This window comes from Neodiprion lecontei, chromosome 1 (assembly GCF_021901455.1).
Source record: "Neodiprion lecontei isolate iyNeoLeco1 chromosome 1, iyNeoLeco1.1, whole genome shotgun sequence".
Lineage (NCBI taxonomy): Eukaryota > Metazoa > Arthropoda > Insecta > Hymenoptera > Diprionidae > Neodiprion > Neodiprion lecontei.
The window spans coordinates 38,549,562-38,572,251 of NC_060260.1; the positions used below are offsets into that span (position 1 = coordinate 38,549,562).

Here is a 22,690-nt window from a genome sequence, read left to right on the forward strand (position 1 = left end):
ATTATTAGTTCAAAACATGAGGAAAACGTTACTTGTTACCCATGGGTTGCTATAAATATTGATGCATAACATCGTGGATGTATATTTTGATGCTGCAATAGCAGACACGACGTGTCTACTTCCACATTATACTGCGGGTCTGACGTCAGAGTCTGAATTATTAAAAATTTTGCACAGGTCTCTTGTCAGATAGCAAAAAGTCGCTGTCAGGGAAGATTCTGTACTGACTCTGTAGAAAGACGTCCCGTAGATTTTTCTCAAATTTAAATTTTTAAATTAAATGCTACATGGGTTGATGTATAAAACACTTACTTCCAATCCAGAGTGTAAGTTGGGCTTGAACGATCAACGGTACGTGTAACCCATGAAAGTTCCATTAAGTACCAATCAAATTTTTAATATTTCTCTGTATATCATCACATCTTTCGAGTTTGGCAGGCACGAATTGTATGGACTGTAAGCATTCCCCGGACTTTATACACGCGACTAGTGATTCAATCAAAGGTATGGTAACCAGGAAAAAAATATCGTTCGTCACCTGAGGTAGCTTTTGTAATGAGGATTCTCCATTACGAGAAAGAAGCGAATCCGATCGTTGGATTTACATTCCGGTGCAGGCTGATGAAAGTTATTTCTATTAACCATTACTGTTCTCGAGAGGCCTTGTTCACTTTTAACTGGACTTGTATTTAACAGAAATGGAGTACGACTACACCTCGTCGGAATTCTGCAATGCGGGCCTCCTGGGGCCGAGGCTGGCCAGCATGTGTAATGTCACCTCGTATTATTTCTTTCTGTCGATTCTAGAGACATTTGTCAGAAGAAAACAACAAATCGCTCAAACCTGCGAACGCATCACACCTATCCATATCCCAGATGCCGAGTATGACTTTGTCGTAGTGGGGGGTGAGTTGTTTTATGAAATAAACGGTTTTCTCTTAAATGAAAAATTTCATTACGCATCAATGCTACGAGAGTTGAATAAGGTAAGGAGAATACCAATGCATTTGCAACACAACCTGCGCTGTTTTCGTTTCTAGGTGGAGCAGCCGGTTCTGTCGTGGCTGCAAGACTAAGTGAGAATCCGTCCTGGAAAGTTCTGCTTGTTGAGGCAGGTCCGGACGAACCAGTAGGTGCATCCGTTCCGGGTTTCTCTTCCATTATAGCCCGTAGGTGTACCAGCACATCCAAAAATCCTGTTCCGCTAAGAAGTTCAAGAAATCTGTGAATCTTATTTTGATAGAATCATCTATCGAGTGGGGATACCAGTCGAAGAACGAGAGCTACGCCTGTCTCAGTTCGAATGGTAGTTGTCAGATCTCTGCAGCCAAAGCTCTCGGTGGAAGCATGATACACAATAGTATGATATACCTGCGCGGCAGCCCGTATATATTCGATCAATGGGCTGCAATGGGTAACGAGGGATGGTCGTGGGAAGATGTCCTACCATTTTTTAAGATGTCCGAAAATAACGGTGAGATCGATAGTGTTGGTCGAGAGTATCACGGCACGGATGGACCGCTTTTTGTCGAAAGATTTCCGTCCAAACCACCGTTTGCAAATGTAATACTCGAAGCGGCCGAAGAGGCGGGCTTCGGGGTCAGCAATGACCTCAACGGAAAGGATAGATTCGGCTTTGCTGTAATCCAAGCAATGAGCCACCACGGTGCGAGACGCAGTAGCGCCGCGGCTTATCTGCGGCCAATCAGACACCGCAAAAACCTCCACATAACTCTCAACTCCATATGCAGCAGGATTATAATCGAGAATGAACAAGCAGTTGGCGTCGCATATTACATGGTGATGATGATTCCTCTCGTAATTCTAACTATTTTTCTATCGTGCTGGTAATCCTCCTTGGTCCGTGTGCCCTATCTTCCTCACCTGTCTGTGCCCTACCCCTTCCTCACTCTATTAATAGTAAATAGGAAATCAATCTTATGCTTCAGACTGTAGATTCAATTCTAATTCTAATTTCATTCTTAGGTATGTTACTTAACGTTCGTTCTTTTATTTTTGCTTCTCTTAATTCAATTCGGTTTCATTTTAATTTACTTAATTCCTAATCTCAGCTATCGAAAAAAATGTTTCCTGTTTCTTCTCTTCTTTGTGCTCAGTGTTAATAACTTTTTTCTTCGAAACCTTATGTTTATCTTCTCAATTTCATCTTCTGTTGCTCTCGCCATCCGCAACTTGATTTATTCTCCCTGCGTGCTGTTTAAACTTAATTTTAAGAGATTGTATGACATCTCATTTTGTCTTTACCCCACAGTTTTAATCGGGCATAGATAAAATGCATCACCCATTCATTCATTCATTTTACCTCGGTCACAATTGTAACGCCACAGGGTACTTGTCTTAGGCACAGAATCACCGCAACACATCTCGTCCGATATCTCACACATTTTCCCCAACTTCGCAATTCCTCGTTCACTATCTTCCTCATCCCTAATTATCCCACTCACTGGGTCGTCCACTCGCTCAGACCACTACCCTGTAGTTTCAAAGATTGTTAATGAGGAGTGAATGATTTTGCAATAATTACAAGCAGAACGGCAAGTTGTACACGGTACGCGCATCCAAGGAAGTCATCGTCTCCGCAGGCGCCGTTGAGTCTCCTCATCTTCTACTCCTCTCTGGAGTTGGGCCGGAAGAAGATTTGAAATCCAAGGGAATCGACGTGGTCGAAAATTTACCTGGCGTTGGCATGAATTTCCATGATCATATCGCATTCCCGATTGGGTTCACCATAGACGAGCCTGACGTCTACGACAACAACTGGGCTGCTCTCGTTGAGTATATTGCTTTCCAAACTGGTCCCTTGTCTAACATTGGACTCGCTCAGGTGATGGGATATCTACCGTCTGGAATAACGACGCCCGGCCTTCCGGATATCCGTATTAGTTGCTCGGGTTATTATGCTGCTTGTGCACCCGGTGGAATCGGTGAGCTTCAGAGCGACGGTAAACGCAACATCGTCGTTACGTCAGTGTACACGCACCCCAAATGCAGAGGTACGTCTGACTATCTGAATTAAAGCAACAGATTGATGACACCTATAATCAAGGGCCCAGAGCCCATGACGGAACTGAAGATGTTATCTATTCCAGGAAAAATCAGTCTGGTTACACCGGATCCTTTCGAATATCCTTCAATCTGGGTAAACTATCTCTGCGATCCTGACGACGTTGCTGGGATTGTAAAATCCATCGAATGTACTCTGAAATTGGTTGATACACCAGCCTTGAAGGCCTACAACATGACCTTGGCCGTAACACCTCTCGAGGCCTGTTCAAATTACACTTTTGCTTCCACGGAATACTGGGAGTGTGCGGTTCATTACAGTGCAGAAGGAGATAGACACTATTCAGGTTCCTGCAAAATGGGTCCTGCATCGGACCCACTCGCAGTTGTCGATCCTCGGCTGCGAGTTTACGGCGTAAATGGATTGCGCGTTGCAGATGCTTCCATAATGCCTGAGGTTAGTTTTGAGCTGACGTACTTCGGTTCATCCGATAAAGCGCAGATTTGGTTTCCAGAAAAAAAAGCAAGATGTAACAAATACTTCATCTATCAGCCCTACTAATTATATCTAAATCCGATCTCAGTGTTCTTTCTTCATCTTTCTTTCTCTTATCTACGTGTAATCCAACATTGTCAGGGATCTGTGTATATATATATATGTATCAATATTACTCTACTCTGTTCTACTAATCTTTCGTAAATAAGACCGGTGATATGTCAACGAGCGATAGTGGCATAACTTTATTTACAGGTGACCAGTGCTAATACCGGAGCACCCTGCATCATGATTGGAGAACGAGCTGCGCAAATGATCAAGCAGGATTGGAAATATTCGGACACAATATGATAATTTCCGGAATTCGGTACAAGGGACCCTATCCACAGTAATAGCAACGGGTGTGAAGATAATACATAATATACAATCAATATGTTATCAAGACATGTTTAATTAGTAACTACTCGAACCTTTTCAAGATGTCCTTATTTTCATCTTACGATAATATAGCAATTAAATATTGTTGCAATCAAAGATAAAAAAGAAAAGAAAAGATTTACCCATCATCGTCGTCAAAAAAAAAAATCTCACAGAGTACATTCGTCGGCAGTATAATAGCGTCATATTCAGATTCATTGGCCCTACAATCGAGATTCGAAGAGTTCGTACCAGTATCAACGTATTTTTAACCAAAGTCACAACTGTAACAAGGCTGTTGATAATACCGAATGGTATATGCACAGAATACGTGTACAGACCGTGAATCTCGCAACATTACTAAACATGTCAAATTATAATGCATAGTAAGACCTTCATGAAAACCTGCAATGACTCAAGTCGAGACGATGTTTTCACCAACTGAATAGAATGATATTTCATACAACCAAGTGTATAACCTGTTCTTTATCGAAACTAGTAAACATTTTGCGTTCTAAACAATTAAAATTAACTGCTGTTTTATTGAACCGAAAGTGTGCTGAAAATTGCCTCGACAAATGTTTTCCGAACATTGGCACCTTTAATCAAGAGTATAAATTGCGCCTTTGCCCTTCCACCATTCCAATATCACTGCCAAGAAAACTTCTTGAGACCTGCTCAAATTACATTTTTGCTAGCAGAAGATATTGGGAGTGGACGGTTCATTACCGTAAAAGTGGAGAAAATCACTACTGAGGCTCCTGATATATGATTTCCAACTTGCGAGCACCGCGACCTTGTTCAGTAGAGTCCTGTGAGGTTGTGAGTCTCAGATCGAACGTCACTTCCGGACGCGCTGTACTTCAACTCATTCGAGTTCCACACCTTCCGAATATCATTTCGTTTAGGATATGTTTTATTAGCTGTTCAGTAAATCCCAAAGCAGCACTGTTTTTTTCACCCCAAGATATTCCTCTAGTTGTCCAAGGCGACAATTTATTGAACGACATTATTTATATTATACTCGTATTACAGTGAAAACCATTTCCTCCCTTAAACTAAAATGTCACGTACAGACCGAAAACGGTTGTCATAAAACGTCAAGTTAAGTTAGTACCGAGAACTGAGTTAAGAAACGCTGACGAAGTACCTGAAGACCATTTAGGTTAACTCTTTTTCTGTTAAGCTAAAATTTTCATCATTTAATTAAGAGAAATTATGTACAGTAATGTTTATTAATCCCTTCCTTTACTCTGCTCGTGCATATTCGTCAACTTGAGTATTTCGATTTACTCTATTCATTGAGAGGACTCATTGTCACCTACGTTTCGACTTTACTGTTCATTACTGATTCTCGTCTTTCGTCCAAGGGCACAGTGATTTATCAACTTGTTAGGAGGTTTTATAAACACTGCTCTCTCTCTCTCTCTCTCTCTCTCTCTCTCTTTTTCTCAATTTTGGACCCTTGTTACCGACTTCTCTCCTTTCCGTTTACCTCTTTATTCGGTTTTGGTTTCCTTATCAGTTCCCTTTTCCTTACTCTTACTTTACCCTGTTGCATTATGCCTTACATTACCTGTGCTACCAATGTTAATCGTCCGATTGTATTTGACGACTCGACTCAACACATGCCAGATGACGCGTATATGGATGTAGGTGTTATGCTTCAGGTTGGTGCGGTACATTTTGAATGGGAACTTATTTTCGGTGTAACACATTCCGCACCTTTAGACCCAATATAAATATTTAATTTTCTGTTTTAACAGATCACGTATTCAAATACAAAATTATTTACGCGGCACCTGAAAGTATGAAGAATTTCGTTGAATGACTTAGAAAATACAAAGATGCTTGTGGAACCGAATATTAAATTTATATAATCAAGGTGAACAATGGATCATGGCAGCTGCTACGAACTTGTACAAATAATAATAAAGTTGATGCACAACATCAGCAATTATATTTTGTACAAACGTTGATGTATAAAAACACTCACTTCCAATCCAGAGTATAAGTTGGGCTTAAACGATCAACGATACGTGTAACCCGTGAAAGTTCCATTAAGTACCAATCAAATTTTCAATATTTCTCTGTATATTAGCACATCTTTCGTGTTTGGCAGGCACGAATTGTATGGACTGTAAGGAGTGATTAAAGGTATGGTAGCCAGGAAAAAAATATCGTTCGTCACCTAAGGTAGCTTTTATAATGCGGGTTCTCCATTACGAGAAAGAAGGGAAACCGATTGTTGGATTTACATTTCGGTGTAGCCTAATGATGGTTATTTCTATCAACTGTTATTAATCTCGAGAGGCCTTGTTCACTTTTAACTGAATTTATATTTAACAGAAATGCAGTACAGCTACACCTTGCCGGAAACCTGCAATGCAGGTCACCTGGGGCCAAGCTTGGCAAGCATGTGCAACGTCACTTCGTACTGCCTCTTCCTGTCAATTGTGGAATCATTGGTACGAAGGAAACAAAGTATTGCCCAAACATGCGAGCGGATCAAGCCTATCCAAACGCCAGATGCCGAGTATGATTTTATCGTAGTGGGAGGTGAGTTGTTTTATAAAACAGTTTTCACTTACAGGAAAGATCTTCGATACTCATGAACGTTACAGCAGTTGAATATGAAAATACACGGAGAAAGATTATATTGGGAGATTCATTAAGATCTCGACCAAATTTTACACTTTTTCCCGCAGTTTAGGGACGTATTCGCATTTTATCACAATATAAATTGAACACAGTAAATAGGTTTATTCAAATAAAAGAGAAGTAAGAAATTTCTTTAGACTTATTTAACTTGTCTTGATTCTAAGAGACTCTGTGAACTACTCTGTTCAGATAATGGTTTTTGAACTAACTGCTCAAAGGATTATAGATGAACGGCTGTAGAGTTAGATGACGCTTACCAACTGTCCCTTTTCTGAACAGTCCAACGCTTTTTAGAGTTCATTTTATAGCGTGCGATTTTCTAACGTGTTTCCTAATTGGTTCCTTCCTTTTTGTTATGGAATGTGGACCAATACGGAAGATTTTCGCATGTTGAGTTAATATTTTGGGCCATTCCTTTGGGTCCAGTGTAGTAGGTTAGTTACGCCCACTCCGGCCTTTCTCAAGGTTGTGGGTAAGAACTTTCGTACTTGCATCATATGTACAAAGATGACCTATTCTAGCCTTGGTTCAACATTTCCGAAACAGACATCGCTTGATGGATAAAAGGTTTTATCGCACTGCACGTGCACGACAGCTTCTGTATTGTTTTAACGAACTTGATGCTTAACAGCTTGATTTGAGTTCTGACAAAACAAATAGCTAAAACCACGAATTAAGCCATGGTGAAGATTCTTTGACCATTGGCCTGTGATATTGAGATGATACCACTCGTTGTTTGGTGTGATCCTTACGGTACGCACGTGCACGTGAGTCTGTTTGGGTTGAAACTGACGTTGATATCATTTAACTATAGGGTTCGTACAAACAATAACGAATGTTTCCCAAAACGGTTAGAAGATAAAAAAAGCCGAGCGCATGCAATGCATACGGAGATTCAGAGAAAAGTATAAGAATCACTTAAAATAAAATTATCAAGGTTGTAATGTATAAAAAGAGTATATCAATTCATAAAATACGTAGGTGATGTTAAATGGGTCCAATGTTAGGGGCGTTAGGTATCGATGATGTGATGATGGACTACCTGCGAAATTTAAATCTTATAAAAGAGCAATGGTTGGCATAAAATTTAAACTGCGATACTCGGTGAGTATCGGATGTACTCGAACATTTTCGCGGATGAATTTGCTATTCTCGTTGGGAATCTTTGTAATACGAGTCCTCGACTTGTGTCAGTCCAAGATGCATCCTATCCACTCAACAGTCCTGTTTGATATAGAAATTTCACCTGTATTTTGATGGAAGAACTATTAATTCAATAGTTTATTATTCCTTTTTATTTAGTATCACTTAATAATATAGATGCCTCCTTCTACTACTTTCATTTTCACTATTTACAGATCACAATCATGGAGGCTCGTTTATTACTTGTTGCTTTGAACTAGTAAAACGTAGTATTCAAATATTAACTTTTGCCGATACGTCCCTAAAATGCCAGCAATTACAGGACTTTTCAAATCAATTTGTCTCTCGGCGTAAGAGAACAAGTTCGACCCCAACACGATCGGTGCTATTTTGTTTACAGGTGGTAGGAGCGGATCTGTCATAGCTGCAAGACTGAGTGAAATTCTAGACTGGAACGTCTTACTTGTTGAGGCTGGCCCAGACGAACCAGCATGCACATCCATCCCTGGGTTTAGTCACGCGATACAAAGTAGGTATACCAGCATATTCATAAATCCTGTTTTGCAAAAGGGTTTCGAATGTTCATAAAACTTATTTCTGACAGGTCCAGCTATCGCTTGGAAATACCAAGCGGTAAACGAGAGCTACGCCTGTCGCAATTGGAATGGTTCCTGTCCGATTTTCGTACCCAAAGTTCTCGGTGGAGACATGGTGCTCAATACAATGATGTACCTACGTGGCAGTCCGCGTATATTCAATTTATGGGCTGCAATGGGCAACAAGGGCTGGTCGTGGAAGAGAGTCCTGCCATTTTTTAAAAAGTCCGAAAATAACGGTGAGATCGATAGTGTTGGTCGAAAGTATCACGGCACGGATGGGCCGCTTTTTGTCGAAAGGTTTCCGTCAAAACCATCTTTCGCAAATGTAATACTCGATGCGGCCGAAGAGGCGGGCTTCGGGGTCAGCAATGACCTCAACGGAAAGGATAGATTCGGCTTCGCTGTAATCCAAACAACGAGCCACCACGGTGCGAGACGCAGTAGCGCCGCGGCGTATCTGCGGCCTATCAGACACCGCAAAAACTTCCACGTAACTCTGAAGTCCACATGCACGAGGATTATAATCGAGAATAAACGAGCAATTGGCATCGAATATCACAAGGTGAATAATAGTAGTAACGACATCAAGCTACAGAATGAGAATCGATTCTTTTTCTCGTCCGCAATTGCTTGTTGTTAGTTTTAAATATCGTCACTGGCGAGTGAATAAATTCGCAAACAATGTCCGTAGAACGGCAAATACTACATGGTACGCGCATCCAAGGAAGTCATCATCACCGCTGGTACCATTCATTCTCCTCATCTTCTACTCCTTTCTGGAGTTGGGCCGGAAGATGATTTAAAGTACATGGGAATCGACGTGGTCAATGATTTACCTGGCGTCGGCTACAATTTGCATGATCATACCGAATACCAGCTTGGGTTCACCATAGACGAGCCTGACGTCTTTGACGACAACTGGGCTGCTCTCGCTGAGTATGTCGGCTTCCAGACTGGAGCCTTGTCCAGCACTGGCCTTGCTCAGGTGGTGGGCGCCCTACCATCCGGAATTACTACACCCAACCTTCTGGATATTCATGTAGTCGGCGACGGATATTATGCCACTTGCGCACCCGGTGAAATCGGCGCCCTCCACAGCCATGGTAAACGCAACATCGTCCTTGCGTCAAGGTACATGCACCCCAAATGCAGAGGTACGTCTGACTGTCTGAATTAAAGCACCAGATTTATGACGCCTATAATCAAGGGCCCAGAGCCCATGAAGGAACTTAAGATGTTTTCTGTTACAGGAAAAATCAGTCTGGCTTCACCGGATCCTTCTGTACCTCCTTTAGTCTGGGTCAACTATTTTTGCGGGCCTGACGACGTTGCTGGGGTTGTGAGAGCCATTGAGTATGCTATGGAATTGGCCGATACACCCGCCTTGCAAGCCTACAACATGACCTTGGCCGTAAGACCTCTCGAGGCCTGCTCAAAACACGATTTTGCTAGCAGAGAATACTGGGAGTGCGCGGTTCATTACGACGGAGTAGGACAACATCACTATGCGGGTACCTGCAAAATGGGTCCTGCATCAGACCCACTCGCAGTTGTCGATCCTCGACTGCGTGTTTACGGAATAGACGGACTACGCGTGGCAGGCGCTGCCATTATGCCTCAGGTAATTGTTGGGTTAATACGATTTATTGTACGATGAGATGTGCGAACTTCGTTCCCGAGAAAGGACGTAATGGAAACCCAAATAATAAACCCTATCAGCGGATTGTTCATGATGATGATTATTGCGGTCCCGAAAGTCAATATAGCATATTGCATGATTCAATTTACAGGCACCTACCGCTGATCCTGCAGCAACTTGCGTCATGATTGGAGAACGAGCTGCTCATATGATCAAGGAAGATTGGGAATTTGAAACCTACCGTTCCGAAGAAGCTTGCTAACAGTGAAAACGCATGTTAAGAAAAAATAAACAAAATAACAGTGAATAGTACATTATGTAACAAGGGAATAAAGTCGGAGATTACTCCCGCGGTTGGGCTTACTCAAGTAATCACCCGGGAGAATAGTCGACTTTTATGCCTGTATTATTCATAGAATTTCATTTCCGACTCAACTCTGGCCACGTTATTGAGTTGAAAATAGGACTCGATATAGGTAACATGGGGCATGACGGAACCCTCAAGCTGATAATTCTTATTCGTGGCTTTTGAGCACCGGATAAAAGTTCTTTTGATCTATCTTAAACAAATTCATCATTGTATTGCCATAATTGAAAAAAAAAAATAATAATTATGAGGCACGAAGCACTCTTTCCAAAAATTATGAGAATTTTTTTTTTTTTTTTTGCAAAATTTTTCAGCGGGTCCGTCGTACTCCACGGCAACTTATCTTTCGTGATATCGGGTGTAAAATTGAGAACAGAGATAAATAATGGAAGAATTCATGATCAAAAATGCATACAATTAGTATATTGATGTGGGTAAAAAATGGGGCATGGGAGCTGGTCCAAGGCTGCAGGCCCCGGTGGGGGTGTAGAGGACAAAGCCTCCACCTAGGAAAAAACGCGTATATCTGATACGTAACTAAATAGAGAGAATGTAGCATCTAATATTGCAGAATCATGTAATATCAACATCTATTCTTGTTTATAGGTAAATCGTTCTTTAATCAAATTTCAAGGAATGTAATAAATTTCAACTCTTTTATGAAAATGTTGCAAGTTTCTTGAGTACTTTCAGAATTTTGTATTGAAAATTATTATAATTTTTTTATTCATGTGTAAGTGTGATTATTCTATCAGTTTGAAAGCTAGAATATTATTCAAAGTTTATAACAATACATATGGCTGGTTTGACCAACTTTTTGAATTTTAGAAATTTAGATGCCAAACAAAACAAAACCTAAGTCATAGATTATTAGGAACCTCAGAACCTCTTGAATCCAGTTGTATCCATTTGATTGTGATAAGCGAATCATTGGCAAAATTAAAAATCTTTCCACTGTAAGAACTTGAAGGAAACAGTTCAAATAAATGTCTATCTAACCAGAGCATTGTTAACAAGAATTATTTTTATCGCGCAAAGTAACAGTTGTCACGACCCAGAACAGTCCAAATCCTCGATAGACTTCCCAGACCGTAACAGAGGTGTCCTGATTTGTTCCTTAAAATTGTTTGCCAAATGTAAAGTGCAGATGTACCTTTTAACACCGGCAACTAAACTAACACTATGTAATAATCGCAAGAGAAATTGCACCGAGATAATTGGCAATATCAGAAAGAATAGGAAGTCAAACTGACTGACTAAGTTAACCACAACTACATGTTGAACTGCTATTTTCTTACAACACATGATATCGATCCTGAAAAATATTGACGTAAGGTCAATTGCATATGAGTATTGTTGGCTGTACAGAGAGTCCGATTTGAATGTAAGCGGGAAAACTGTTGGAGATAAGGTTGGAAAAAATGCGCAGTATAAAAATTTGTTACGGAATCAACTTTCAGTATATCAAATACAAAAATGTGATACCTACTTTTCATTTTTCGGTATGATGGGTTATTTCGAGAAAAACAGAAAACTTCGGTATTCTCAAAACAGGAGTGGTTGTTTTTTGCGTCCTTCTCAAAACCAGCCATCTTCGTTAGAGATAAGAATCATATGCTTGTATGGGTGAAGATCTGTCGTATGTTTTCATAAAGGCATCGGTACAAAACTTCGTAATGATTTGGCATTAATTAATGTCGTAATTAATTGTTATACGAAAGATTGTTTTGCACAGCTTTTTTTATATGCGAATTAAAATCCGAGACCCTGTAAATATGTTATGGATATCGATTGTGACAGGTTTTATCGCGTACAGTTGAGGGAAAGGGGAATTTGCAAAAGACGGGTTGTTCAAAAAGACGATCACATAAAGTTTGACGTAAAACTTGGTGTACATATTTTTTATATTAATAAAACAACAAGGGTAACGGAGTGTGTTCTCGGGAATAGAAGTTAGTTGAAGCGAGTGTGCGTGCGTGTGTATGCAAGTGGAAAGATGTACGGAATTGAGAAATGTTCTATAAACGATCGGGATTGTAGGATTCGAATAATAATAAACGAAACAGAAGACAATCTGCGAGAAGACACCGGGACAGATACTCCAAAATTCCTCGTAGATGTTACTCAGTTTTGCTTGCAAACTTTAACACAATTAATTTCACAACAACTTACGCTTCTCGTTATTATAACTGATATTCATAACAATACTTGTTGAAAATAAAAGCGAAGGTGTCACGCGGTAGACCAGAATAGAGATACCCAGCTGGAAAAACCAATCGAATGGACCACGCATCGTACACAAACAAGGACGTCCATCTGCATCTTATCGATCTTCAACTTCATCGCTTAGATTCATCTACCTCCGAAGGCTGATGCCGCACATCGCGTCAATGGATGAGTAATTTTCGTGTTATCAACAATTTACTTTTCTTTAATTCCATACAATTTAACTTCACATAAACTTGCGATATAAATTGACATTCCAGTTGTTGACGTGTTTGGTTAATAACCTTTGACTGAGTTAGTGACAAGCTTTTGTTAAAGATAACGGCGTGTTCTAAAGCGTTTTTATGATTGTTGAATAAACGAACGAAGGATTTCCCGCTTATTTTTGTTTTGCCATACCTACTTGAATTGGTTCAACAATTTATATCCTTCATTCTATCGTGTAAATTAAATACAGGCTATTTACCGTACCATTTTTTCTTAGTGTGTTCATTCAACTGGTATTTTGTTCCAAATATAACTTATTGTCAGTTATCGTTTATCAATACATCCACAGAATTCTTTAGATATATTACATTCTACATGCAATTGTGTACAAAACTACTCCACCTTAATTCCATTCAACGTAAATATAAAGATATGTCATGATTCTACGTATTTAATACCTCGATTTCGTAGAAATCATGCCATTTATTCATTCGTGCTTTAAATGAAAATGTGTCGAAGCAGTTTTGTTCAAAATTGCATGCAGAATAGGGCTTTTAAGTCCTTCTTTGCGTTTGAGATACCTGGACTTGGATAAGTCTGGGACCATGTTATGCTAAAAGTCTGGCGGCTTACGATATTACGATATAAAGCAGCTTCATGGAAGGTGAAAACTGTGCATATATATTTTGAAACATCTGAAGCTACCGTACGCGAGCTGAAAAAATATGTTGTAAGACACATGTTGTTGCAAGGTCCCATCCTCAGTCTGAATTGGAATGTAATGCCCTCCTGCTGATCTCATGTGCATGTTGATGTATCATTACGTAGGCGGGAACATGAAAGGCAAATATTTTTGGGTGATACGCCCTCCATCAATTCGAGTATAAATTTCTCGAGTGCTATCCGAGGAACGTATAACGTGGGTAGATTCCGATGAGCAGAAATCAAATCTTCAGCACGCCATATACAGATTAGTGCACCGTAGCAGTGTCACACAGTGGCACAAATTGCAAGAACAGTCAGTATTTTTAGAAATTTAACACGACGTATCATTGCGAGCAGTTGTTATCGTACACTTGCCCAGTCTGGAAAATCAGTTGTCCAGAATTACGGTGATCGCTTCCAAAATCTGAATCACATTAATTCAGGCCCATAGCATGATTTTGGAAGTAAACAAATATCGATACACGTTATGGTGATAACAAATAAAATACCTTGCAGATACAGGAACAATCTCAATTAAATTTCGTGTTAGAACGGGCGTCTTTTACGTTGTGAGGAGATTTAGTTTCCACCAACAAGAAGGTCACATTTGTCACCCAGAAAAAATTGAGTATGTTAGAAGTTGGAGTTCGTAAAAAAAAAACGTGCTCCGTGACAGTTTGTTGTTCGATGGAAAATAATTTGTCTGAAAATAGTCGGTGTACTGCAATCAGATTTATATTGTTGTGCGGTCTGATTATTATATATTGTTTAAATCAATTATTGTTATTCTCGGAAATCTCGTCCGCTTTTAACTCGGCTCATCTGTTACAGGAATGGAGTACAACTACGCCTTGCCGGAAACCTGCAATGCGGACTACCTGGGGCAGAGTATAGCCAGCATATGTAATGTCACCTCGTATTATTTCTTTCTGTCGATTCTAGAGACATTTGTAAGAAGAAAACAACGAATCGCTCAAACCTGCGAACGCATCACACCTATCCATATCCCAGATGCCGAGTATGACTTTGTCGTAGTGGGGGGTGAGTTGTTTTATGAAATAAACGGTTTCCTCTTAAATGAAAAATTTCATTACGCATCAATGCTACGAGAGTTGAATAAGGTAAGGAGAATACCAATGCATTTGCAACACAACCTGCGCTGTTTTCGTTTCTAGGTGGAGCAGCCGGTTCTGTCGTCGCTGCAAGACTAAGTGAGAATCCGTCCTGGAAAGTTCTGCTTGTTGAGGCAGGCCCGGACGAACTAATAGCCGCATCCGTCCCTGGTTTCACTTATGTTGTAACCGGTAAGTGTACCAGCATATCCAAAAATCCTGTTTTGTTAAGCAGTTGAAAAAATCTGTAAATCTTATTGATGTTAGAATCATCTAACGAGTGGGGATACCAGTCGACCAACGAAGCCTACGCCTGTCAAGGTTCGAATGGTAGCTGTTCGATCACGCAAGCCAAAACTCTCGGTGGAGGCATGTCGCACAATGCAATGATATACCTACGCGGCAGCCCGTATATATTCGATCAATGGGCTGCAATGGGTAACGAGGGATGGTCGTGGGAAGAAGTCTTGCCATTTTTCAAGAAGTCCGAAAATAACGGCGATATCGATAGTGTTGGCCGAAAGTATCACGGCACGAATGGGCCGCTTTTTGTCGAAAGGTTTCCGTCCAAACCACCTTTTGCAAATGTAATACTCGAAGCAGCCAAAGAGGCGGGTTTCGGCCTCAGCAATGATCTCAACGGAGATGATCCTATCGGGTTCACTATACTCCAAACAACGAGTCATCGCGGTGCGAGACGCAGTAGCGCTGCGGCATATCTGCGGCCAATCAGACACCGCAAGAACCTCCAAATAACTCTGAACTCCACCTGCACGCGAGTCATAATCGAGAACCGAAGGGCCGTTGGCATCGAATATTACAAGGTGATAATGATACGTGGAGCTACAGAATTTGAATCACTTATTTAGCCTGTCCGTAATTTCATTGTTTTGTAGTCTTTTCATTCTGGGACACTGGTAGGGATGATGATTCAGATTCGATTACGCCACAGCTACAACTTGAATTGATTGAATTAGTATGTTATTCACGAAGGGCAAGAAGTGGGCCTTTCTTGCTCGCGTGTGGAGTTTACAGTACATTACGGGCTGGAGACGAGTAATGCAAACACAAAAAGTCAAAAAGACCTTGTGGAAGTATCTCCACCACCCGTATTTCATTTGGATTTCATTACACGTCTACGAGGTCGCACTTTTTACCTCCTAGGGAATAGAACTCAGTTATTGGTCTCTAGGGAGTAAAAAGTACAACTCTACGTTCTTTGTCCTGCACTTGTATGGAGTTATGCTCTCTATCTCCTGTACTTAATCCAACCAATTGGTTTTCTTTCTCTCTCCTTATGCTGCTTTCGTTTAGCACTCGTCATTTTCCTACATGTAACTCTACTCTGTAATTCTAGTTGCCCAGGGCTTGCCACGGCATAATAAACCACCACCATCATCATCTCTATCATCCCTATTTCCCAGTCCTTGCCGCCGAAGTTTGGCCTACTTCAAGTTTCGATTTCTCAAACCTGCTTGTGGCCCAAATCAATGGTACTTCACTATATCTCCCATTGCTCTCATCAGACTTCATTTTTCTGCAAGTTTTTTTCATATCATTTTTATTTCTGAGATTTGGCTCTATTATAACGTATCAGACGACGATGCCCATCTGTCAGGCTTCTTAATCGTGGCCTGCTGCGTTTATACACCTCTCAAGGCGGAAGTGTTGGCTGTTTTCCCAGACCTTGAAGCGCGTCAGTCGCAATGTCAACCCCGGTTTCTCCTGGCAACATCGACAACTTGAATTCTCCTCGCATCCTCTAGCAGCTATCTCGTATTTCCTCTGCGCGTGCCTGGTCTGTTTTCTGGTGTGAATGACGTTCTTACCGTTCTTATCCAATGTATCCATAATCCTGGTTTAGCTGTAATGCTTATGCTATCTATGCTTCGTGTACCTCTTTTTTCTTAATCCTTACTACCTTTCCATCGTGCTGGTCATCCTCCTTGGTCCGTCTGCTCTGCCTTCCTCGGTGGGATCGAGACTCCATTTCTTACTAACTCAATCTTATGTGTTAGACTGTGGACTCAATTCTAATTCTAATTTGATTCTTAGGTATGTTACTTAACGTTCGTTCTTTTGTTTTTGCTTCTCTTAATTCAATTCAGTTTCATTTTAATTTACTTAATTCTTAATCTGAATATCGGAAAAAATATTTCCTGTTTGTTCTGCTTCTTTATGCTGAGTGCTAATAACTTTTTTCTTCGAAACCTTATTATTATCTTCTCAACTTCATCTTCTGTTGCTCTCACCATCCGCAACTTGATTCGTTCTCCCTGCGTGCTGTTTAAACTTAATTTTAAGAGATTGTATGACATCTCATTTTCTCTTTACTACAGTTTTACTTGGGCATAGATAAACTGCATGACTCATTCATTCATTCATTTTACCTCGGTCACAATTGTAACGCCACAGGGCACTTGTCTTAGGCATGGAATCAACACAACACATCTCGACTGGTATCTGACACATTTTCCCCGTTTTTGCCGTTTATCGTTCGCTATCTTCCTCACCCCTAATTATCCCACTCACTTGGTCGTCTACTCGTTCATACCACCAGCCCATAGTTTGAAATATCGTTAACGAGGAGTGAACGAATTTGCAATAATTACAAGCAGGACGGCAAGTTGTACACGGTACGCGCATCCAGGGAAGTCATCCTCTCCGCAGGTGCCGTTCGGTCTCCTCATCTTCTACTCCTCTCTGGAGTTGGGCCGGAAGAAGATTTGAAATCCTACGGAATCGAAGTGATCGAAAATTTACCTGGCGTCGGCTGCAATTTCCATGATCATGTCGTATTCCCGATCTCGTTCACCATAGACGAGCCTGACGTCTACGACAACAACTGGGCCGCTCTTGCTGAGTATATCGCCTTCCAGACCGGACCCTTGTCTAACACCGGACTCGGTCAAGTGGCTGGCGCCCTACCATCTGGAATAACGACGCCTAACCTTCCGGACAATCATATAGTCGCCATGGCTTACGCTGCTGGTTGCGCACCCGGTGGAATCGGCTTACTTAGCAGCGACGGTAAACGCGAAATCGAGTTTTGGGCCGGTTACGAGCATCCAAAATGCAGAGGTACTCCTGACTTCCTGAATTCTTGCAACAAAATTCTACCACCCATAATTGAGGAATTAAGGATTATAAGCCCATAAAGCAACTGCAGATATTTTCTGTTCCAGGAAAAATTAGTCTGGCTTCATCGGATCCTTTGGAATATCCTTCAATTACGGTAAACTATCTCTGCCATCCTGATGACATCGCTGGGGTTGTAAAAGCTGTCGAGTATACTTTGCAATTGGCTGATGCACCCGCCTTGAAAGCCTATAACATGACCTTGGCCGCGACACCTTTCGAGCCCTGCTCAACCTACACTTTTGCTAGCAGAAAATATTGGGAGTGTGCAGCTCATTACAATGCTACTGGGGAATTCCATGTCGCAGGCTCCTGCAAAATGGGCCCATCATCGGACCCACTGGCAGTTGTCGACCCTCGGCTCCGAGTCTACGGAATACAGGGACTACGCGTGGCGGACGCTTCTATTATGCCGCAGGTAAGTATCGAGATGACGTACTTCGATTCATTCGTTGATTTCAAGATGAAATATATACCTCGCCTTCGAGCCCTGCTAATCATTTATAAAGACCATTGACTGGCCGATGAATGACAATGGGATAACTTTGCTTACAGGTGACTACTGCTAATACTGGATCAGTTTGCGTCATGATTGGAGAGCGAGCTGCGCATATGATCAAGCAGGATTGGGGTTACACAGATGCAGTATAATATTCTGCGTAACTCGGTACAATGAAACGGATTTAAAAAAATACTTTACCCACTCCTTATGATAATTAGCAGTTGAAAAGGAGAGAAACAACTTCATTCGAAAGGATTAACCACAATTGTATTCCACGTACTAATTTAATACAGCGCACTTATGCGAACGTTCGTTCATACTGAAAATCGGCTGTCAAATGCAGATTTTCCTAAGCCCGGGAATATCTCAGAACCGTCGGCGACCGTTGTGCCTGAATTCCAATTCACTTTTTGGATGTTGATGCTAACAGCACAATGAAAATAACGTCATGCAGATATATCTAATTCGATAACCAATCGAACGTTTCCAAAATGTATAATGAATTTCTGTCTCGCAACCATACGATAACTCTAAAACTTATGTGCACGCACACTAATATTGTTCTAATAAAAAGAAAATTTACTTCGATCCTCAATGAAAATGTTCCAGGATACATTCATCGGCACTATAGTATAGTTCAAGCTCAGAATCAGATAAATCAATGACAATTTTAAATCTTGCTTACATACATCTTTTATTCTGTAGTTCCGAATTCTTTACAAAATGGTGTTCACACATCTCAGATACAATCGTTATAATATATCGTGATGTATCAAAATGCCTTGATTCTTGATCAAGGAGTCACAAAATCGAAACGCAGTACATTCATATTATATACATAGCATACCCCACGCCAGAAACACAACGCGGCAAGATCAACATTTTTAGGTCCACGTCGCCACCACTACTTATAAATCTTGGCGTCTGGTCTCCGGCACACATGTATATACACATACAGTAATGTTAATTAATGGGTTCCCAGCGGGTAACTATTTTTGTTTTAATCAAAACTGAAACAAGGAAATTTTATGGGTCTACGAGCAACGTATCGTTTGTTTCTCTTGTGACTTGCGTGGCTAGTCATTATTGGCACATACAATTTGCTTCGAAAGAAAATTCGTTCCAGTTTTGATTTCGACAAGACAGTAAGCTGTTAGGAATTCATTTGAACATTATCCATACGGCACGAAATATTTCAGAATTCTTCCACAGATGTTTCATTTAAAACGTGTTGCATGACTAACAATAAGTACATTTGAACCTAATTTAGAGTGAAGCAGAGGAGCTCTTGTGGGTCAACAACAATTTCGAAGTAAAGAAATAACCACTCGTATTAGGTTTTAGGAAAAGTCAGTCTGTATCATACTAACACATTGGTCGTCAATTACGTAAAATGTTCGAGAGAAGGATCGAGCATCTTCGTTTGGTATTTTATGAGGGGAATTTATGTTTATTTGCTGAATGTGTAGCAGTGTTTTTTCAAGACAACTGCTACAGTTTATTGTTTATTGAACGTTCGTATTCCAGAGTGACTGTACCATGCAGTTTGCAGTCGTTAAGTGTAGAGAATATCAGTAAGTGCAATTGGAAGTTGGGACAGCGGTAACAGAAATTGCTGGTAACCGGATACAAAAAAAGGGACAATTGCAACGAAAATATCGTGCAACTAATTCGTCTTGCATCTGCGTCAGAAATGACGTACAATTATACCTTGCTAGTGACTTGCAATGCGGGTCTCCTGGGTCCAAGTCTAGCCAAAATGTGCGGTGCTTCAGCATATTACAACGTCCTATCTATCCTTAACGCGTTCGTAACGACGAAGCAAAAAATATCGGGAACATGCGAACGCGTAAAATCAATCGAGACTCCGGATCCCGGATACGACTACATCGTAGTTGGGGGTAAGTGGGGCTGCAGATTATTCGAATAACACAGAGAGAAAATAATGCGTCGAAATGTTAACTCTCCTCGTATTAATTTGATTACAGGTGGCGGTGCCGGATCGGTTGTGGCTGCAAGACTGAGTGAGAATCCTGATTGGAAGGTATTGATCATGGAGGCTGGTCCTGACGAGTCAGCAGGTGCATCGGTCCCTGGGTTCCGTTTGCGGTAGCCGGTAGGTGTGTGATTGAGTTAATGAAATAGAAGCTGCACATGGCTGCGGATAAACTCGGAAATTGGTACACGTAATCTGATCTTGAAGATGCGGATGATTGGGGATACCGATCAAGAAACGAGAGTCATGGATGTCGTGCTACGAATGGTTCCTGCCACTTTCAAGTAGCCAAAGTTCTCGGTGGCAGCATGGTTCACAACGGGCTGGTTTACTTGCGGGGCAACCCGACAGACTATGACAATTGGGCTCCCATGGGCAACGTGGGCTGGTCGTGGGGAAACGTCAAGCCATTTCTTCTTAAGGGGGAAAACAACGGCGAAATCGACAGAGTTGGGAGCTTCTGGCACGCCACGGGGGGGCCAGTTTCCGTTGAAAGATTGCCGTACCAACCACCCCTAACAAATTCTATCCTCACCGCAGCTATGGAGACGGGTGTTGGAATCAGCGAAGACCTCAACGGAGATCAGCTTACCGGTTTAAGCGTCGTTCAAACCACGAGCAAAGATGGAGTCAGACGTAGCAGTGCCACGGCTTATTTATGGCCGGTCAGACACCGCAAGAATCTTCAGATATCCCTGAACTCCACCTGCACAAGAGTTATAATCGAGAATAAGATTGCAGTGGGTGTCGAGTACTATCAGGTATAAAATGGCATTGTCGCGTGAACTCTCTTGATTAAAAATATCCATTGATTATAAGCACAAATAAATTTTCTCAAATTCTCTCCAGAACGACAAATTTCTGACGGTCCGTGCAGCCCGAGAAGTGATCGTTTTTGCAGGCACTATCGCCTCGCCTCAACTCCTGCTTCTTTGCGGTATCGGGCCCAAAAAACACCTTGATTCTGTGGGAGTGAGGGTAATCCAAGATCTACCCGGCATCGGCGAAAACTTTCAAGATCAAATTATGTACAATCTTCAGTACACTCTTGACGAGCCTGATATCTACGACAATAATTGGGCCGCTGCTTCCGAGAATCTGGCCTTTCAGACCGGTCCTGTTTCTTGCAACGGACTTGAGCAAGTTGTGGGTGCGGTAGCGTCGAAAGCGACGTAGGCCACTTTTCCAGCCATCCAGATATTCGCTTCTGGTTATGTCGCAGGGTGTGCACCAGGTGAACTCGATGCTTTACAAAGTACGGGCAAACGCACAGTGACTCCATGGCCAGTGTATCACCACACAAGAAGCAGGGGTACGTATTTCGCTAGAAATCAGCGATGTGGTAGATTTTTTTTTTCGCACGTAATCATACCGAAGGTGCCAACTTTCGAGAAACTATAAGAGGTAAAGCAAAAAGACTTCTGACATTTTATATTCCAGGCAGAATCAGTCTTGCTTCGAACAACCCCTTTGACAAGCCTGTAATTTGGAGCAATGTCTTGAGTGAGCCTGCCGACGTTGCTGGCCTCATAGAAGCCATAAATATTACCCTGAAACTGACGAACACCGACGCTTTGAAAGCCCACAATTTCACCTTGTCCACCACACCTATGGATGTCTGCTCAGATCACCCTTTTCTTAGCACGGAATACTGGGTTTGTGCGTTACGACAAAGTGTAGTGCCCCGAGCTCACACGGGAGGAACCTGCAAAATGGGTCCTTCCTCGGATCCCATGGCAGTCGTTGATCCTCAGCTACGAGTCTATGGGGTCGGGGGACTCCGCGTTGCGGATGCTTCCATCATGCCCATGGTGAGTTTCGTGCTGATGGTTTTCGAATCCATTCCGAAAACTTTGGCCAGTAACACTGAGACAAATTTTTTTTCACAGGTTACTTTTGCTAATACCGCGGGACCGACTATGATGATTGGAGAACGAGCCGCTGGTTTCATTAAAAAACATTCGATGCAGAATTTTCAACGTGATTGCCTACAATGAATACGCAAGATGCGGAAACGAAGCTGGTGAAAGAAAATGGTTGAAACACAATTTTTTTTTTCATTCGTTTAGGTCAACGTCTGGAATGAAATAAAGAGAGAAAAGTTACCTAATTTCAAAATCTCAGTGTACAGTACTTTATATTGTAGAAAAGATTTCCAAATTTGTACACATTATTCTTTTTTCACGCCGATTAAACCAGGAAAACTTTACTCGCCGACTGTTTTTGTCCACGCTCTACTCTATTTATCTACCTACGAATACTGAAGAAAATCTAGAAAGGTCAACTGAAGATGTATCAAAAGATCGGCAACGTAACACAATTGAGGGAAAGGGGAATTTGCGAAAGACGGGTTGTTCAAAAAGACGATCACATAAAGTTTGACGTAAAACTTGGTGTACATATTTTTTATATTAATAAAACAACAAGGGTAACGGAGTGTGTTCTCGGGAATAGAAGT

The 22,690-nt window shown here is 41.4% G+C and overlaps 3 protein-coding genes and 1 pseudogene across 9 annotated transcripts; all 4 read left to right on the forward strand.

Moving 5' to 3' along the window:
• Window positions 1–211: 211 nt before the first annotated feature.
• On the forward strand, window positions 212–4,389 carry LOC107228178 (glucose dehydrogenase [FAD, quinone]). Of its 4 annotated transcripts, XM_046742959.1 has the most exons (8): window positions 212–351; window positions 439–504; window positions 697–906; window positions 1,041–1,169; window positions 1,244–1,800; window positions 2,552–3,014; window positions 3,111–3,481; window positions 3,776–4,389. In XM_046742959.1, exons 2-8 carry the CDS (start codon window positions 450–452, stop codon window positions 3,869–3,871), a joined length of 1,881 nt encoding a protein of 626 aa, XP_046598915.1. In that variant the 5' UTR covers window positions 212–351; window positions 439–449; the 3' UTR covers window positions 3,872–4,389. The 4 variants fall into 4 exon arrangements, with proteins under 4 accessions (XP_046598915.1, XP_046598909.1, XP_015525039.2 ...); XM_046742953.1 differs by having other exon boundaries at window positions 212–504; XM_015669553.2 differs by lacking the exon at window positions 439–504.
• A 1,568-nt stretch (window positions 4,390–5,957) lies between these two features.
• LOC107228177 (glucose dehydrogenase [FAD, quinone]) lies at window positions 5,958–10,291 on the forward strand. Its single transcript, XM_015669552.2, has 7 exons — window positions 5,958–6,094; window positions 6,287–6,496; window positions 8,142–8,270; window positions 8,346–8,902; window positions 9,032–9,494; window positions 9,591–9,961; window positions 10,131–10,291. Exons 2-7 carry the CDS (start codon window positions 6,289–6,291, stop codon window positions 10,239–10,241), a joined length of 1,839 nt encoding a protein of 612 aa, XP_015525038.1. The 5' UTR covers window positions 5,958–6,094; window positions 6,287–6,288; the 3' UTR covers window positions 10,242–10,291.
• A 2,034-nt stretch (window positions 10,292–12,325) lies between these two features.
• LOC124294046 (glucose dehydrogenase [FAD, quinone]-like) lies at window positions 12,326–18,831 on the forward strand. 4 transcript variants are annotated; one of them, XM_046737666.1, is made up of 7 exons: window positions 12,326–12,744; window positions 14,316–14,525; window positions 14,660–14,789; window positions 14,868–15,420; window positions 17,215–17,677; window positions 17,782–18,152; window positions 18,290–18,831. In XM_046737666.1, the coding sequence occupies exons 1-7, from the start codon at window positions 12,741–12,743 to the stop codon at window positions 18,383–18,385; spliced, it is 1,827 nt and encodes a 608-aa protein (XP_046593622.1). In that variant the 5' UTR covers window positions 12,326–12,740; the 3' UTR covers window positions 18,386–18,831. The 4 variants fall into 4 exon arrangements, with proteins under 4 accessions (XP_046593622.1, XP_046593618.1, XP_046593627.1 ...); XM_046737662.1 differs by having other exon boundaries at window positions 12,328–12,744; window positions 14,660–14,788; window positions 14,864–15,420; XM_046737671.1 differs by lacking the exon at window positions 12,326–12,744 and adding an exon at window positions 13,679–13,797 and having other exon boundaries at window positions 14,660–14,788; window positions 14,864–15,420.
• A 1,098-nt stretch (window positions 18,832–19,929) lies between these two features.
• LOC124296627 lies at window positions 19,930–22,557 on the forward strand (annotated as a pseudogene).
• The last annotated feature ends 133 nt before the right edge of the window (window positions 22,558–22,690 follow it).